Source organism: Danio aesculapii, chromosome 12 (genome assembly GCF_903798145.1).
Source record: "Danio aesculapii chromosome 12, fDanAes4.1, whole genome shotgun sequence".
In the NCBI taxonomy this organism is placed as follows: domain Eukaryota; kingdom Metazoa; phylum Chordata; class Actinopteri; order Cypriniformes; family Danionidae; genus Danio; species Danio aesculapii.
Window position 1 is genome coordinate 49,007,731 of NC_079446.1, and position 19,997 is coordinate 49,027,727.

Here is a 19,997-nt window from a genome sequence, read left to right on the forward strand (position 1 = left end):
TGGCGCAGTAGGTAATGCTGTCGCCTCACAGCAAGAAGGTCGCTGGTTCGAGCCTCGGCTGGGTCAGTTGGCATTTCTGTGTGGAGTTTGCATGTTCTCCCTGCGTTTGTGTGAGTTTCCTCCGGGTGCTCCGGTTTCCCCCACAGTCCAAAGACATGCGGTACAGGTGAATTGGGAAGGCTAACTTGTCCGTAGTGTATGATGTGAATGAGTGTGTATGGATGTTCCCCAGAGATGGGCTGCAGCTGGAAGGGCATCCGCTTCGTAAAAAACATGTGCTGGATAAGTTGGCGGTTCATTCCGCTGTGGTGACCCCAGATTAATAAAGGGACTAAGCCGAAAAGAAAATGAATGAATATGAAGAATGTTTTAGTTCAGGATTAGTTTCTTACAATCAGTGTTTTGTAAATAAACTGTAAGTTTAAATGTTGCTAATGTTACCATTGGGGTGGCACGGTGGCTCAGTGGTTAGCACTGTCACCTCACAGCAAGAAGGTTGCTGGTTCGAGTCCCCGGCTGGGTCAGTTGACATTTCTTGGAATGTTGACATCAATTGGAAATTGATGAACTAAATTGACCGTAGTGGCTGAGTGTGTGTGTGAATGAGTGTGTATGGGTGTTTCCCAGTACTGGGTTGCAGCTGAAAGGGCATCCGTTATGTAAAACATATGCTGGAATAATTGGTGATTCATTCCGCTGTGCCGACCCCTGATGAATAAAAGACTAAGCTGTAGGAATATGATTGAATGAATGTTACCGTTTGAAACCTAAAGTGGTGATGAGGTCTTCAAATGTATGGAAAGACTCTTAAAAAAGGTCTTTAAAGGTATTGAGTTTTACTCTGTGACTCCTGAATGTACCGTCAACACACTTTTGCTTGTCTTTCAGGAGTCGTATGTTTGGAAAATGTACCAGGAACGCTGCTGGGAATTCTTTCCTGCTGGTGACTGTTTCCGGAAACAATACGAGGACCAGCTCAATTAAAAACAAATGCACACACACACACACACACACACACACACACACACACATACAGAACATACACTGGATGGCAGAATCTCTTCAGTCCAAACCACTGACACACAGTGAATGTGTGAAGTTCTATCTGCGTCTGAAGAGCGTCACTTTCTGCCGTGCAGCGCTTCTTCATTTCATTATAAACTATTAGAGACTCACTAAAGAGGAGGGGAGCGGGACGTCGGGACGCAGACGGACTCATCCGGTATGAACGATGCACGTTTTTTTTTGTTGTTGTTTTAGACGGGGATCCGGTGCCTTATGCAAGATGGAGATGAGCCGGAGCGAGCGCTGGAACCCCTCAGGACTCTCCTCTGCTGCTCCGTTTCTTTGCGTTTCTTTCTTTTCACTACTTTTGGTAATGCACCCATGCAGAGTTACTCTTTATATAGAAGAATATTCTCCGAAAAATTCTTTCATTGCATGTTTATTATGCAAGTTTAAGGAAAACCTTTGAAACGTAATGACGCAAGCTGATCTATATCACACGCAGTTTTTTAGGTTTAAGAACATTTAAGCAGTCCGATCGCAGTATTATATCACAGACTTTTCCTGCTTCATTCCAACCAACAATTGGTCTAAAATCGCATTCACACTAGATTTAGTTTGACACCGAAGCAATACTCATTGGAAGCGGGGGATCCTCCCACTACAGAGACTACAGAACTCATGCTTAATAATGCACAGACTTTACCAGAGCGGATTGGCCAGCGCACATGACGGACATTTCCCATCCTTCAGGAAACCACTGCACTTTCTTTCATAGCCATGACAAAGACCAGATGCTTTTCCTATTTGTTATATACGGAAAAACAATGTGAATCATTGCAATAACAACAAATGGGCTAAAAAGAACCAGCCGCAACTATGTGAGAGAAATTTTACTCATGTAAAGAATTTTGATAACAAAAAAAACCTCATCGGAAAATAACCTGTCAGACTTTAGTGTACCGTGTAGCGTTGTGCGCATATAACTGTGTGTGATCTGTAAAGGGAACTCAAAGACCTGCATGATTTTGACAAATAAAGCCATTATTTATTGATGCTCGTAGGTGACCATGTGCGTAAAGTGACACAACCACCATTATTTGCTGAATGTGAAGCGGTTGAATGAAGGGATACGCATGGGAATGATGACTTTAGATCTGTGCTTCTCATCAAGGGCCCTCAAAATTACTTGGAGAAAGCTATAAATCAATATCAAACACGATCAATTTTTTAAAATTTGTGTTTCTTCGAGAATCTGATCTCCCTCACTCCTGGAAAACATTATTAAGAGGTTTATTCGAATTACAAAGCAAAGGGCTTTCAGAAAGAAAGGTTTCAGCCTACATCTTTTCCACTCAATATGTAAAGTTGTGTACATTTATCATGGGAAATTGTATATAAGGACTTAAATCTTAAATAGATCTGTATGATGATATATCTGAATATGAAACGATTATTTTTAATGGTGCCATAGAGCGCATTATTTCAAATGGGTCTCTTATATCTACACAGTAGTTATGTGGCTTAGGTAAGGCATAAAGTCTCAAGAAAGAGTTCAATGTTCATTTATTAGCACAGGAATTACCTCTAGAATGAAAAGCACAGTTTTGACCATATTTGGAAGGATCATGAATATTAATTAGTTCTGCTCTGACCCAATGCAGCTCATGTTAGGACTGCTAAAATATAAGCTAATTTATATTTATATAAATACAAAAGGGACTGAAAGAGAGTTGTATTTTGTGCGTTTAACGTGTATGAAAGCACAGGCAGGAATTAATACCAACCCCTGCATAAACAGAAGCGTTTTATTACGTTCTTATAGTTTATTGGCATCCTTTCACTCAAGAATAATCACAGTAAGAGCTGAGTGATATAACATGATGATAATTGTGCATTAAAGATGTATGCTCAGCAGTACACTTGTGTTTGTTGTCTCATTACAAACATATTCGACACATTTCACAATATACACATTTAACTAATACATTTCAATTGAAAAATTTAATCCGTATATCCTGCATTTTGATGAGCTGTAAATAGATGAGAAGCACGGCTGCCCATTTTACACAATAATTATTTACTCTTCTTGCCTCCTCCGTTTTCAAAATACGAGTCCCATATAGGGTTATCACGATACTGGAATTCGGTACCAATCGATATTGAAATTTTGTCCAATTCTCGCTAACATTTGAGCACTATTAAACTCTGAAAACTGAACTGCACTGTTTCAATTTACTATGATCTTCTATATGAAGCTGCTTTGACACAACCTACATTGTAAAAGCGCTATATAAATAAAGGGGAACTGAATTCACCAGACACCGCTGATTTGCCATTATGTTCACATGCTCAACAGAAATGATTGTGATTGGCTGTGAAGGTCATCAGTTCACCGAACTCACTGCTGTTTACTGATACAATATACAGATACAGGGACACTGGAGTGTTTTAAAGCCGCGATTCATCAGTGGATCGCTCGTATATGTCAGCTAATAAACAAACCAGCTGATCGATGTGACTTTGAAACGCTCCACTGTCCCCATATCTGTGGTTACACTCAGTAAACAGTGGTGAGTTTGGTGAATTGATGACCTTCACGGCCAATCACAGTCATTTCTGTTGAGCATATGAACACAATGGCAAATCAGCGGTGTTTGAGAACATGCTCCACAGTGCTCAAATGTTCATGGGAAATGGACGCTTTAAAATTTCAGTACGAATTTCGGTACTGTGACAACCCTAGTCCTATATATGTAGTATGTTTAATACGTGTATAAACTTAAAAATAAGTTAAAAATAGCATTGTTGTAATCTCACTAGGAAAAGTTGTGGCCAATCAAAGGCTGCCTAGCGTGTGAATGTTAATGATGCCATTTCAAATGTAAAAGTCTGCTGTGTTTTGTTCCAATTGGCCTGTTTTCACACTCATGGGATCTCACGGTATGCCATTACATGTACAGAAGCTAGATTATACAGCTATGTCTGGGTATGTTTAGATTTTTATTCTAAGGCACCTTTAAAAATCTCGCATATATTATTGGGTAGGGGTGGCATGGTGGCTCAGTGGTTAGCACTGTGGCCTCACAACAAAAAAGTCGCTGGTTTAAGTCCTGGCTAGGTCAGTTGTCAATTCTGTGTGGAGTTTGCATATTCTCCCCATGTTGGTGTGGGTTTCCTCCGGGTGCTCCGGTTTCCCCCACAGTACAAAACACATGCGCTGTAGGTGAATTGATTAACTAAATTGGCCGTAGTGTGTGTGAATGAGTGTGTATGGGTGTTTCTTAGTGCTGGGTTGCGGTTGGAAGGGCATCCGCTGCGTAAAACATGTGCTGGAATAGTTGGCGGTTCATTCCGCTGTGGCGACTAAGCCAAAGGAAAATTAATGAATGGATATTATTAGGTAGAAATATATCTATATATATTGGTTTATTTGGCAGGTACAGTGTACTGTACATTAATTAACATTGCTGCAAATGCAACAGAATAAGCCAAAAGGCTATTTTCATCCGTTGTCCCTGGATAGATGGTAAAATTGTTTCCCTAAAAACAATACGAAAATTATACCATGAACAAAGCAAATATAAAAGAGCACTACAATAGGGTATATGCAGAAGTATGCTAAAGGGCTTTTAATTTGTCAGTAACCTGGGTTAATTGTTTCCGGTGAACTATATACCATTGCAAAATCGGCGCGTTTAAGGTCTGTTTTCTTTATAAATCAGCGATCTCCACTGGCTGAGTGATATCTGATATAAAGTGGGTCTCCGGTTGTACAAGAAGCACTGCATTAAATTACATTTCCCTCACCATGTCTTTATAATATGAGCATTTATTTTACCCCAGTATATTCAATGGAGCTTTTGCGCTAGCCTGCCGATTCTGACGAGCGTGTGCGAGTAAACGGCTTTTTTTGTCTTGATTTACGCTTGAGCAACTAAATGAATGCCAAAGTCTGTTTAACTGATTATATTTTAATTACATTACAACATCCATGCTGTAAAAGGAGCCGTATAAAATGGATAAAACTCACAATAACAGGTCACCGGAAGTTGTTCAGTATGGAAGAAACACTAGCTCTGCATATACCCTATGGACATAGCTATGTGAATCCTGATGAATATGAAGACGAAACAAACTATAATGCCAACATTATGTAAAAGAGACAAGAGTTGTTAAAAATCCTCATCCAGTAAATCACAAGCTGAAAACGCTAGAGCCATTGAAAGTTGTGTAAAATTGGGGGCATTGAGACTATGAAACCTTGCAAATATTTAGATATGGATTCCTCTTTTGATGAAATGTGTAAAAGCGATGTTTGACTGTCATTTTTTAACCTGATCATGTTGATTTAGTCCATCATCTTCATTCAAGAGACTCATATGCAGAATGACCTTTGCCTGTAAATCAGCCTTTATTATCTAAGCTGTCTCTCTCAGTTCAGTGTGTTGCAGGGGCTGCCGGGTAATAGACTGCTGTGAAATCTGCAAGACACGCAACCGAAGACCACAAGCCGTCCACAGTTTTTCAGAAGAGCATGAACAATCCTGTTTTCCAGGATAGCAGGCCTTTGAAATGTTGCCGTTCAAACCAATTTCTGTAGTAGCTGTGAATGAATGTGAAATGGAAACGTGTGTATGCTCTGAACCGGGAATCCAAAGACTCAATGGGACGGTTCTTCAGGATGTTCTCCTGCAGGATTACTTTGAGCATTCCATGAAAACCGGCCATAAATTAAAGTGCTGATGTTCACAGGGATTGACATTGACATTTTTCCCTACCTTTTATTTGAAGTCCAGACGTGACTGACAGCATGGAAAATCGTTTTGTATTCGATGTGAGACAGCTATTAATTTTTCCCTGTCCTCCAGCTAACTGCAGAAAATCATGGTCTGTCAGTCAGAGTGTGAAATCAGCCTCAGCGCAGCAGATTGTGTTTCTGTGGGGATCTTTCTGAACGTCTTCATGATTCGTGTCTGCTCTGAAGCGGTCGCAGATCCAGAGGAGATGAAGGAAAGGATCTGAGTATCTCACATGTACAGGAATGAGTTTGTTTGTTTCTTTCTGTTTAAAGTCCACATACAATCTAAATTTACAATGTTTTTTTTTGCTTGCTGGGGTGGCACGGTGGCTTAGCACTGCAAGAAGGTCACTGGTTCGAGCCTTGGCTGGGCCAGTTGGCATTTCTGTGTGGAGTTTGCATGTTCTCCCTGTCTGCTCCAGTTTCCCCCACAGTCCAAACACTTGCGCAATAGAGAAAATGATTAACTAATTTGGTCGTAGTGGATGAGTGTGTGTGTGTGTGTGAATGTGTGTATGGGTATTTCCCAGTGTTGGGTTGCAGCTGGAAGGGCATCCACTGCATAAAACGTGCTGGAATAGTTGGCGGCTTTTGATGGAAACATATCTAATGTTCAGGTGGTTTATGAAGACATGCCTTGTGTTCTCATAATTCATAATGCTTTAAAATCATTTAACGTGTGAGGGTTGAGTTTTGGGTAGAGGTGGAGTACTGTACACTACGTGACAAAAGTCTTGTGGTGGATCTCAGTTGTGAGAGCAACAAATAATAACTCGACTTCTAGTTGATCATTTGGAAGTGTCAGAAGATGGATTTCTCTGATAAATCTTCTGTTGAACTGCATCACAATCATCACAAATACCGCAGAAGACCTGCTGGAACCAGCATGGAGCCAAGATTCTCATAGAAATCAGTCAAGTTTGGTGAAGGAGAAATCATGGTTTGGGGTTACATTCAGTATGGGGGTGTGCGAGAGATCTGCAGAGTGGATGATCAACATCAACAGCCTGAGGTATCAAGACATTTGTGCTGCCCATTACATTACAAACCACAGGGGAGGGTGAATTCTCCAGCAGGATAGCGCTCCTTCTCATACTTCAGCCTCCACATCAAAGCTCCTGAAAGCAAAGAAGGTCAAGCTGCTCCAGGATTGGCCAGCCCAGTCACCAGACATGAACATTATTGAACATGTCTGGGGTAAGATGGAGGAGGAGGCATTGAAGATGAACACAAAGAATCTTGATGAACTCTGGGAGTCCTGCAAGAAGGCTTTCTTTGCCATTCCAGATGACTTTATTAATCAGTGATTTGAGTCATTGCAGAGATGTATGGATGCAGTCCTCCAAGCTCATGATGGAGTCAGACACAATATTCATTCTGTTTCCACTGCAGCATGACCACATATTCTATACTGGACATTACTTCTGTTAATGACAAGACTTTTGTCTAAGCAAAGTTAGACTTTATTGTCCTAATAAATAAATAAAAATCAAGATGTGATCATACTTTATTGTGGTAAAATAAGTGTAATCTAGAGGCATTTACCTTATATATAAGCCACTTCTGATACCAAATGATCAACTAGAAGTCAAGTTATTATTTGTTGATCCTAAAACTTGGATAGACGACAAGACTTTTGTCAGGTAATGTATATGGTTTTTACTGTATAAACTACATTGTCAATGGAAAGTCCTCATAAACCACCAAAACCAGTATGTGTGTGTCTATTTCAGGTATGTGAAGTGTTTCTGCTCGTCTGGAGAGACTCAGTTCTGCTGACTGGTGATTGGTTTGATTGTCCAGTTGATTAAGCGGATGAAAGCATCAGCGTTGAGTGTCAGGTGTGTCTTTCTCCAGCTTTAAATCTGTTTGAGTCTCTCTGTTCTGATCCTTCAGTGGCTTTTATGTGGAATTGAACTGATAACAGAGAACATCCTTATCGCGCTGCTGCTGTCTGTCTGGCATTCACATTCTGCTGCCGGCTAGCATTTAAGGTAAGTTATATACAGTGGGGGAAAATAAGTATTGAACACATTGTCATGTTTTTTCCTGGGAATAATGTTTCTAAAGCAGCTGTTGACATGGAATTGAAGCAGATTTTGGTAAAAACACAAAGAATACAAACATAAACATAAAACAAAACAAACAAATCTGAAAAATGAGTTCTGTGTAATAACAATGACAGAAGGAGAAAGTGCTGAACTTATTCATTCATTTTCTTTTCGGCTTAGTCCCTTTATTAATCTGGCGTCGCCACAGTGGAATGAACCACCAAATTGCTGAACTACAGAAATGTATTTAATACTGTTTATACAAGGCTTCTTGATGGTTCTGTGGGTCTCATCTAAGCTTTATTTTGTATTCTCTATTGGATTCGGCTCAGGTGATTGGCTGGGCCATTCTACAGCTTGATTTTCTTTCTCTGAAAGCATCCGAGAGTCTCCTTGGCTGTGTTTTGGATCATTGTCTTGCTGAAATGTCCATCCTGGTTTCATCTTCATCCTCCTACTAATGTGGATGTTGGACTGAAGCAGCTGATATATTTTTTTACACTGAGGAGGGGCAGCAGGTTGCTGAAGAACTACTCAGAGATTTCAGCCTCTGTCTGGGCTTTCACTGCCGAACTACACCTCCCTTTCTTCATGTGTTCAATACTTTTTCCCTGTGCCATTTCACTTTCATGTGGACATTATTTATCTGTTTGTCTGTGTACTGTGTGAATCTAGTTTAGTTGCAGTCCTTCACTGCTGTGATCATTAAGTGGGTCATGTGTCACCACCGAATGCAGATTGAAGTCAAAGCCATGAACATCATTTATGATGACTGCAGTAATGAGTGTAAGGCTGATTAGAGAGAATGTCACAGGTTAGTTCGGTCGAGATTGTGTGTGAACTGTTTACCATCACTGCACTCACAATGGCCAATAGGCATCAAGGTTATTATAGTTAACTGAAAAACGAAAACTAAAATGTAAAATAATTGTCGTTAACTGAAATAAAAATAAAATCGAGAGTTAAAAAAAAAAAAAAAAACTAGAACTAACTGAAACTGTATTGTGTACATACAAAACTACCTGAAACTAACTAAAATGATAGCCAAATCCTCCTTCGTTTAAGTCTTTTTAAATGTATTTAATTCAAAACCTTACTGAAAGCCTTTTAGAAGTAAAATCTATTTACTTCACGCTGCAGGTGTTTGACCCGTACAGCAACTTAAGAGTCTGTAATCCTGCTGCCATTAGACAGATCGAGCCGGTTCTCCTCCAGTCATCCTCGCTGTTGCTCCTGCGACTAAAACAACGAGTGGACATGACAGCAACACGGTGACAGCATTACATACAAAGACTTAAAACTATTACTTTAACTCATTTGTGACACTGAATGGGTTTTATTTCTTTATCGCGATCGCAAATGAATCTTTTTAACCGGATCTTCTAAGTGAACTGGTTGAACTAGTTCACCAAATCGAACTGAATCATTTGAAATGATTCGCGTCTCCAGTAAGCACTCTTAGCCACAAGCTACTTACTTTTTAACAAGCCTAATACACACCTCTGACTCTAAATAATCCAATATATACTCTTATTCAGCTATTAGAACGGTAACGTTACACTGAGATCAAATTTGAGAAGCGGTGAACCGATAATACTGCGCATGCGTGATTCAGTGAACCAAACACAAACAGTACATGACAGCCTGCTGTGACTGAACTAAACATGAACAACTGCAGCGCGGGTAAACCGAGGGCTTAAATAAGAGGATCTGGTGAAAAACGTAAGTTTATTTCATCACAGAAAATCGTAATGGAGTTTAAATAAGTAAATCATGCTTTAGCTGGGTTGCAAAACTTTACTGTAAGACATTTTTCAGATCATGGTGATGTTTAACTGACTGAAATTACGATTGCAGACTACATAATTTTGGCATGTTGAGTCCAAATAATATCCGTGTGAAAGAGCTGAACTTCCCATCACTACTGTCTATCTAACCTCAGAAGCAGTCTTGCACACATATTGTACTTAAGCCTGCTGTCTTGTGGGCTGTTGTATTTGAATTTGAAGATGTAGATGGTTGTGGTGGATGAGAGTGTTCACGTGTCCTCTGAATACAGGTTTCAAAAAATGTATGGTTGAGTTTTTATTATACATTATTTATTCTGATGATTTTGTATTTTGCACCTAACAAATATCCTTATTTAGAAAAAAAAACTAAAACTAATACTGAAACTAATCAAAACTAAACTAAGACTAATTTCAAAATATAGAAACTACTAAAAAAGAGTAATTCTGCCTCTAAAACTAATTAAAACTAACTGAATTTGTAAACAAAAAAGTCAAAACGAAATAGAAACTAAAACTAATGAAAAATTCCAAACTATTATAGCATTGATAGGCATCCATAGTTGACGTCAACATTTTTAGCCCTCCTGTGGAATTTTAATTCTTTTAAGAAATAGTTCCTTAGTGTGGCTTAGATTTCTAAGCATAATAGTTTTAATAACTCATTTCTAATAACTGATTTCTTTTATCTTTGCCATGATGACAGTAAATAATATTTGACTAAATATATTGCAAGATACTAGCGGCATGGGAGTACTTTTTTAGAGATTTTAACAGATTTGTGTGTGTTGCGCATCAGTTAAGACACTGTTAGCACGTGTCAACTTTAAATGTGGAGAAAACTGGATTATTTTGAGCTTTTATCAGCTAATTTCATCTTCCGCGTTTAAAATAAAAGTGACGTAGCACGCATCTGCTGGTGGAGTGATGATGCGTCATTTTTTCATTATTATTGATAGCGGAGTCTTCTTATCCTATGAGAGGACCCTTATCAGATCACGCTGAACTTCTGCACTGTAAAATGTTTAAGTCAGTCGGCGCAATTGCATAGTGGTTAGTGCATTGACATATTGTGCAGTAACATGTCAGGGCGTCCCGAGTTTGAATCCCGGCTCGAGGACATTCCACCCCCCCCCCCCCTCTCTCTCTCTCTCTCTCTCCAACTTCGCTTCCTGTCCAAATACTGTCCATTCTAATAAAGGCAAAAGGCCAAAAATTAATCTAAATAAATGAAAAAATGTTTAAGTCAGTACAAAAAAAACAATCCTTATTTCCTTTTCACTGCTTCTTGTCTTTCAACGTTTGAAAACATCAGCTGCACTGACCTAAAATTATTTATCAGTAATATAAAAAATTAGAGGTGAACTACTCTGTAACAAAAAATTTAAGTTGTGCCAACTGAAAATTCTGCAGAACTGAAATGCTTGAAGAAAAAAAACCATAATCCTTATACACTTTAGTTTTTTCTCATGGACTCATTTTTCTCATTTTTTTTTATTATTATAATTTTTTTCGATTTAATTGATAGGAGAGTAGAAAAGTGATGTGAGAGTAGAGAGGGGATGGATCAGCATAGGACCTCAAGGCGGAAATAGAACTCAGGTCATCGTGAACATCGGAGTACCTCGTGTCGATGTACTGACCACTACACCATTGTACACCAATGAACACCAATAATAATGTACACCAAATGTACACCAATAATACATTATCAGAACAAACAAACAGAAACAGGAAGGCATGCTCCACATGTGAAGCATTACAAAGCATTTTTCCGTTTGTCCTGCCATGTTTTGATCTTTGTCTTGTTTACCGTTAGTGTTGTTTTACTTCCTGTCCTGTTTCTAATTCTGTCAAATAAATGTTTGGTTAACATTTGTCTCTGTTTTAGTTTAGTTTTTCAATTGAACTATGTTTGTTTGTTCTGATAATGGATTATTTCTTAGAAGCAATTTCCACAAGTTTATTGTTCAGTCAACTTCAGACATCTTAGGTCAGTGCAACTCATGGTTTCAAAAGTTGAACACTCGTCAGCACCAATGGTGTAGTGGTTAGTGCATTGACACATGGCACTCCGGTGTTCATGATTACCCGTGATTGATTCCTGCCTTGAGGTCCTATGCTGATCCTTCCCCTCTTTCTTCTCCAAACGCTTTCCTCCTCTCTACTGTCCTATCAATTGAAGGTAAAAAATAATAATAATAAAATATCATGAGAGTACATGAGAAAAAACGAAATGTATAAGGATTACGTTTTTTTTTGTTCCCTCAACTTCAGGCATTCCAGTTCTGCAGACTAAGAATCTTCAGTTGGCACAACTTAAACAGTTTTGTTATAGAGTAGTTCACCTCTCCAGAAAACTATTAATCTTATGTTAACCTAACTAAATGTTTTTTGTTCATTCATTCATTTTCTTTTCAGCTAAGTCCCTTTATTAATCTGGGGTCGCCACAGTGGAATGAACCACCTACTTATCCAGCATTTGTTTTATGCAGCAGATGCCCTTCCATTTGCAACCCATCACTGGGAAACACACACACACACTTATTCACACACACACATACACTACATACCCTGGGAAACATCCACACACACCCATTCACACTCATACACTACAGACAATTTAGCCTACCCAATTCACCTGTACCACATGTCTTTGGACTGTGGAGGAAACCAGAGCACCCAGAGGAAACCCACGCGAACGCAGGGAGAACATGCAAACTCCACACAGAAATGCCAACTGACCCAGCCGAGGCTCAAACCAGCGACCTTCTTACTGTGAGGCGACAGCACTACCTACTGCGCCACTGCGTTGCCAAAGGTTTTGTGTATTACAAATAAATAATTTTAGTTCAGTGCAGCTGATGTTTTCAGAAGTTAAGTGAACAAGAACAAGCGAAAGGAAATAAGGATTATGTTTTTTTTGTTGTACCGACTTAAACATTTTTACAGTGCAGAAGTTCAGAGTGATCTGATAATCATTATTCAGAGGATGATATTGTGTAACACGTAAACAGAAACAGCCATAGAAGAGGTTGGTGTCGTGATCTCGTTCACTCAGAGTGTGCATTATCTCAGAAAGGAAATAAGGATTGTTCTTTTGTTGTTGTTGTACTGACTTAATTTTACAGTGTGAAGTAATTCACAACTTATTCATCATGGCGAATCTCCTCCCAAAATTACAGTGAGTCTGTGGGTGTTCGTGTAGTTGTTGTCATGTTATGTGCGTTTGATAGGATGGACTGTACCTCTTGTTGGTTTCATACAGATTACAAAACCAGAGAACATTTGTTTTTAAGTGTAGTTGGTTCATTTAAAAGATAGAGATATCAAGCTTTATGTTGATATATTTCTCATGTGTGTGAAGCAAGTATTGGCGGAGATTCCAGTTTGTTTGCTAACCCGAGAGGTCATAATGAAGCTGCAGAAACTGTCCTAAACACACACGTCTGCACAGAGCCCCTCCCCCGGTGAATCCTCAGCCTATAGCGATCAATGATTGGCTCCTGTACTAGAAGGCGGGGCTTCATTCACCATATCGACCGTTACACTTTTCCCCATTCAAAACTAAATGAGTGACGCATCTTGTGTATTCTATAGCAGTGCTTCTCACTCCTGGAGGAGCACCAGCTCTGCACATTTCCAGACCTCCTTAACCAAACACACCCAATTCACATCATCAGCTCATTAGAGACTGAAAGATCTGTAATGAGTGTGACAGACCAAGGAGACATCCAAAACATGCAGTGTTTGGTGGTCCTCCAGGTACATAGTTGAGAAACACTGATCTATAGGCACAGATTAGCCAGTGTAATGGAAGAAATAAACCTGAGAGTGTAATGGAAGGAAGAAACTCTTTTCCTTGATGGTCTTGTCATCCATCTGACCTTAAATTAACCACAGTTAAGCAGCCTGTCCATCTGTCACTGTTAATTGTCTCAGTCGTTCAGATGGAGGAATAAATCCACAGCAGAACGCTTGAAGCTTCACACACGCCTGATAGGGGGAGTTCCTAGTAAAGGAATCAAATGAAGGCTGTTTGACCCCAAAACTCCTCATCAAATAATGGCTGAAATTCTGTTAGTGTGGTTGAACTTTACTATCATGGATACCATCTCCTGGATGTTGTGGATGAAGGTGTGTGTGTGTGTGTACCTGTTGACCAATCACCGCAGCATCAAACACTGATCAGCTTTATTATCTGAAAGCGTTTCTGAAGTCACATCAATTTATTACAGTGCTGTGATCTCAGTGTGTGTGTGTGTGTGTGTAGACTGAAATATAAGTTTGAGTGTGTGTAGTGACATATCAAATGTGATTGTGGACTGAGATGTAAGTGTGTGTGGAATGAAATAGCAAATCTGTGTGTGGACTGAGATGTAAGTGTGTGTGCGTGTGTGTGCGTGCATGCGTGTGTGTGTAGTGAAATATCAAATGTGTATGTGGACTGAGATGTAAGTGTGTGTGTGTGTGTGTGAGAGAGAGAATGGAGATGTACAGTAAGTGTGTGTGTAGTGAACTAGCAAATGTGTGTGTGGAGTCATATCAAGTGTGTGTGGACTGAGATGTAAGATGTGTGTTTGTGTGTGCATATGCCTGTGGAGTGAGGTGTGTGTGTGTGTGTGTGTGTGTGTGTGTGTGCGTGTGTGTGTGTGTGTGTGTGTGTGTGTGTGCGTGTGTGTGTGTGTGGAGTGAGATCTGTGTGTGCAGAGTGACTGAGATGTCAAAAGTGTGTGTGTGTGTGTGTAGTGAAATATCAAATATGTGTTTTGTGTGTGGATTTAGATGTAATTGTGGGTGTGTGTGTGTGTCGAGTAAGTGAAGTGAGATGTCAAATATTTTGGTGTATGTGCATGGAGTGCGATGTCAAGTGTGTTTGTGTAGTGACTCAGATGTCAGTTGTGTGTGTATGGACATAGACTGAGATGTGTGTGTGTGTGTATGTGTAGTGAAATATTAAGTGTGTGTGTGTGTGTGTGTGTGTGTGTGTGCGTGTGTGTGTGTGTGTGTGTGTGTGTGTGTGTGTGTGTGTGTGGAGTAGGATGTAAAATATGTCAGTGTGTGGAGCAAGATGTAAAGTGTGTGTGTGTGTGTGCGTGTGTGTTTGTACTGCTATCTTTGTGAGGACCAGCATGGGTTTTTAACCTTTGGAGTGAGGACATTTTTGCAAAGTGAGGACATTTTGCCCGGTCCTCACTTTTTTTTCACTGTAATGGCCTCTAGAGGGTGGAAATGGGCTTCCCTCAAAGTTTCAGAGAGGTCCTCAGATTGATGCCAAAACGAAAATAAAAGTGTGTGTAGGTCCCCCTGAATACACACACCATTTGCTCTCTAGTGCCCCTAAAGCTTTTCTCAAGTACTGCACCATGATATTTTTTACTCTCTAGCGCCCCCTTTTTTTTAAGATGTACTGCACCATGGTGTTTTTTGTACTCTCTAGCGCCCCCTTTGTTTGTCATATGTACTGCACCATGCATTATCAGTGTGATAACTCAGGAATGGCTTAAAGGAATTTGTTCACATTTGCCACATAAACACAAAAACACATTGATTATATTTTTGGTGGTCAAAAGTCAAGGTCACAGTCACCTGGAAGGCATTAATCTGAGTCTGGCGGAACAAAAATACTATTTGGACAACAAATTAAGAATTGATTTGCTAATTACAAATATGACAAGTCAGTCTATTTTTTAATTAATTGTATTTTTCCATGAATTTATAATCAAAAACCACATATTACACATCAATGTTTAACAACTTTTAACAAAACTTAATTAGATAGTATATCACAAATACATTTATATAATAAATTTAACATCTAGATTTGTCATCAACAATTCCATCTGCATTTACTTTTCCTAAAAGTACAGCTCCACAGATGAAGTATCAGTCATTGTAATGTTAAAGTTAATACAGTGCTTCATGAGTGTTCTTGAGTGTACAGACGAATATGATGCTGGTGCCTGGTACAGTGTTTAGCTTCAAACACTCCAGACTTTTTTCTTATTGTATAGACAGTTTTCATAACTTTCCTTGTTCATTTCTCCATGCGCTCGCAGAGATTGTGTCACAAACGTGATGAAAATATGAACTTTTAAATATGCACATCGCGCCTATGTTATGACTACCGCGCATGCGCACATCACGATGTCACTACTGAAACCACACAAATAAACCACACAGCTGACAATTACAAACCTAAAGCATAAAAACGTTACACAGGTCTAAATAAACTAATGAACGCTATATAAAATATTAGCTTTTAGCATCTGAAATTGTTTTGCTTTTGGCTGCATACAGTGAGCGCGCGCACAGGCTCAAGCCCCGCCCCTCACGCTGAAGTCCCATAGAGCGGCCTTAAAGACTCGCTCTTTTACTGTACATTTAGCTCACAAACAACTGACAGTCTAGTGTTATGAGCTAAAGACAACAACACTAATTTACAACATGCTAAAATCAAATCTTAATAACTTACAGTAGGTTGTTGGTCGTCAGTCGCGAGCGCAGTCCGGCCGATCCGGCTCCCTGCCGCGGTGACTCGGTCTGAGAGCTTCATTCGAGTCAATGACTCGGTCTGAGCGCTTCAATACAGTCAATGAATCGGTCTTAGCGCTTTACTGGAATCAATGACTCGGTCTGACCGCTTCATTAGAGTTGGTGACTCGGTCTGAGCGATTCACTAGAATCAATGACTCGGTCTGACCACTTTATTAGAGTCGGTGACTCCACAACATCACATTGATTCACTCATCAATCTCTCATCAAATAACCGATTCGGCAGATGATTGAAAAGAATCGGTTTGTTCACGAATAAGAAACTGCTTTTGTGTCCAAGCACGTGATGTTTTCTATATTAAAATAGTGAGGATATCTGTTTATGAAACACAGGGGAGTCTTGATATTAAAATCTCAAAATGAAGTACAAATATATGAAAATAAAATAAAAATCCTTTAAAATATTTTTATTAAATTTTAATAAAATAAATGTTTCAATGTTTTAAGAAAAAAATGTCAATATTGTCCACAAAATTGTTTGCTCTTCTTTAGTTTGTTTTAATATGCTACATGCTAACATGCTCATACATGCTGACGCCCCAATGCTAAATAATTAGATGACCTGGTGAATAGACTTCCTTGCCAGATATTATTTTTGTAATTTTCTGAATGATATTTTGAGCAGATATGTAAACGTTGATGCTGATGTGCTGGTTTATTCACATAGGGAATGTTTAGATCTGCCCGAGCTCAAACCCCTGTAGGCACAATGCTGCAAAGCACACTCATCAGGATACAGACATGGGCTGACAACACCCTGATTCTGTTATTACCCTGACACATCTACTCTCACTTACGTTTACACATAATCTGTAGACTGTGTACATTTTTGTAGAAAGATCTTAAAAGTCTTAAACTTCAAATTGTGTTTGTCTTTGGTGACCCAAGTATTATTAAGCAAGTATTAATGGACAATTCACATAGAACATGAAAGGCTAACATTGTGTTCTGCCTTTACCTCCCTGTTGTGTGAATCCTGCTGCTTCCTGACATAGGTACATGTCTAACCATTCATTCATTCATTTTCTTTTTGCCTTAGTCCCTTTATTAATCTGGGGTCGCCACGGTGGAATGAACCACCAACTTATCCAGCACATGTTTTACACAGCAGATGCCCTTCCAGCTGCAGTCCATCACTGGGAAACACCCATACACTCTCACATTCACACACACACTCATACACTACGGACAATTTAGCTTACCCAATTCCCCTACAGCACATGTGTTTGGACTGTGGGGGAAACCGGAGCACCCGGAGGAAACCCACACCAACACGGGGAGAACATGCAGACTCCACACAGAGATGACCACTGACCCAGCCGAGGCTCAAACCAGCGACCTACTTGCTGTGAGGCAATCGTGCTACCCACTGCGCCAGCGTGCCGCCCCCATGTCTAATCAAATGTTTAATTAATTAAGATTGTATTCTGTCAATAATAAGCACTCACCTAAAGCTAAATTAAATGTCATTCCTCTAAACAAACCTTCATATTGATCTGAATTGTATGTGTAAAAACACCTGTAGTTTGTTTAACAGATGTGTTCCACTGCTTCAAGAGTCTGCATAGAAACAACTGTGGAAGACTACTTTGAAACAGAAATTGGCCAAATATTTGCACATTTACTGCTGGTCTCTTTCCAGAGCATTGGCAGTACTGGAGACCTTTGTTTCTCTGTCCTTTTACAGTAGGTAGAAGTTAGCATAGTCTGTGCTGACATTGTCTGTGATGATATAGAGATGGCACCTCCAGATGGAAAAAAGCACTGAAAAGCTCTGGTAATAATAATTTACCCCACATCTCCATCTAAAGCTATTCCCATTCAAACAGAGATTATGTAGGGTGAACAGAAGTCCTCTTTTTCCAGACGTGTCCTCTTTTGGGGAAAAAGTTTTTTTTTTTCTGAAAATGTCCATAATTTTATATAATAGTTTTTGTCCAACAGTCATCATTAATTGAATGTGTTTCTGCATTATGTTTATCTTTTTCTTTAAGCCTGATACATACAGTACAGAGCTAAAGTTTGGACACACCTTCTCATTCAAAGAGTTTTCTTTATTTTCATGACTATGAACATTGTAGATTCACACTGAAGGCATCAAAACTATGAATGAACACATGTGGAGTTACAGACAGAACAAACAAGTGTGAAACAACTGAACATGTGTCATATTCTGGGTTCTTCAAAGTAGTCACCTTTTGCTTTGATTACTGCTTTACACACTCTTGGCATTCTCTTGATGAGCTTCAAGAGGTCGTCACCTGAAATGGTCTTCACTTCACAGCTGTGCCCTGTCAGGTTTAATAAGTGGGATTTCTTGCCTTATAAATGGGGTTGGGAGCATCAGTTGTGTTGTGCAGAAGTCAGGTGGACACACAGCTGATCGTCCTACTGAGTAGAGTGTTCGATTGTGTATTATGGCAAGAAAAAAGCAGCTAAGTAAAGAAAAACGAGTGGCCATCATTACTTTAAGAAATGAAGGTCAGTCAGTCCCAAAAATGGGGAAAACTTTGAAAGTGTCCCCAAGTGCGGTCACAAAAACCATCAAGCGCTACAAAGAAACTGGCTCACATGCGGACCACCCCAGGAAAGGATAAGTGCAGTGGATAAGTTCAGCCGAGTCACCAGCCTCAGAAATCACAGGTTAACAGCAGCTCAGATTAGAGACCAGGTCAATGCCACACAGCAGCAGACACATCTCTAGAACAACTGTTAAGAGGAGACTGTGTGAATCAGGCCTTCATGGTAGAACATCTGCTAGGAAACCACTGCAATTGTAATAAAAATAAATAGGTTACAAATAGGTTGTGGAGGACACTCAAAGAAATGTTTGCTATGTCTTGTTGCAGGCCAGACCAGTCAGTCATGTACTTATAGACATTAGCCAGTGATTATCAATCCCTCAACACTAACACTACAGCTGAGAGAGAGAGCGTTGCAGCGTACTCCTGCAGTGCTGCACATGGCTCCTCAGTAGAGTTAAAGCAAACAGGAAATAGTGGATTTTTTTCTTTCTTTTAAAAATTATTTTACATTTTTACTTTATTAAAACAGAAACCTTGTCATGTAAAATTTGTTAAATGCAAAAAAAAAAGAAAAAAGATTTGCTATTCTATTGTTGGGGGCGTCACGGTGTCTCAGTAGTTAGCACCGTTGCCTGACAGCACTCGATCGCTGGTTCGAGCCCCGGCTGGGCCTGTGGTCATGTCTGTGTGGAGTTTGCATGTTCTCCCGGTGTTGGTGTGGGTTTCCTCCGGGTGCTCCGGTTTCCCCCACAGTCCAAACACATGTGCTATAGGGGAATTGATCAACTAAATTGTCCGTAGTGTATGAGTGTGTGAATGTGAGAGTGTATGGGTGTTTCCCAGTACTGGGTTGCAGCTGGAAGGGCATCCACTGTGTAAAACATATGCTGGAATAGTTGGTGGTTCATTCCATTGTGGCGACCCCTGATAAATAAAGAGACTAAGCCAAAAAGAAAATGAATGAATGCATGAATATTCTATTGTTGGTCAAAAGTCTATGTGAAGGATGCTACTACTGCATGTATTACTTCAAGTTACTTTACGTTCAGTAACTTAGTTGCATGGTTGTGAATGCAGTCTTCAACATATTTACAGCCTACAAAGATCATGTTTGTCATATTAGTGTTTTTATAATGTTAAGGTAAATCACCGTTATTTTCATGGTGCTTTTTACAGTACAGATTGCTTTAAGCAATAAGCTGATCCAATTCAAATGTAAATGAAAATATCAGGTATCAGTTTTTAATACTGCAGTTCAATACTGCAGTAATAC

The 19,997-nt window shown here is 39.6% G+C and overlaps 1 protein-coding gene across 1 annotated transcript in view; it reads left to right on the top strand.

Annotated features, from left to right (window-relative positions):
• The window catches only part of LOC130238133 (ryanodine receptor 2-like), a 274,083-nt gene extending 272,023 nt beyond the window's left edge, over window positions 1-2,060 (top strand). The window contains 1 exon segment of the mRNA XM_056469038.1: window positions 889-2,060. Coding sequence (XP_056325013.1) covers window positions 889-984 — 96 coding nt within the window. The 3' untranslated portion in view covers window positions 985-2,060.
• Window positions 2,061-19,997: the final 17,937 nt, after the last annotated feature.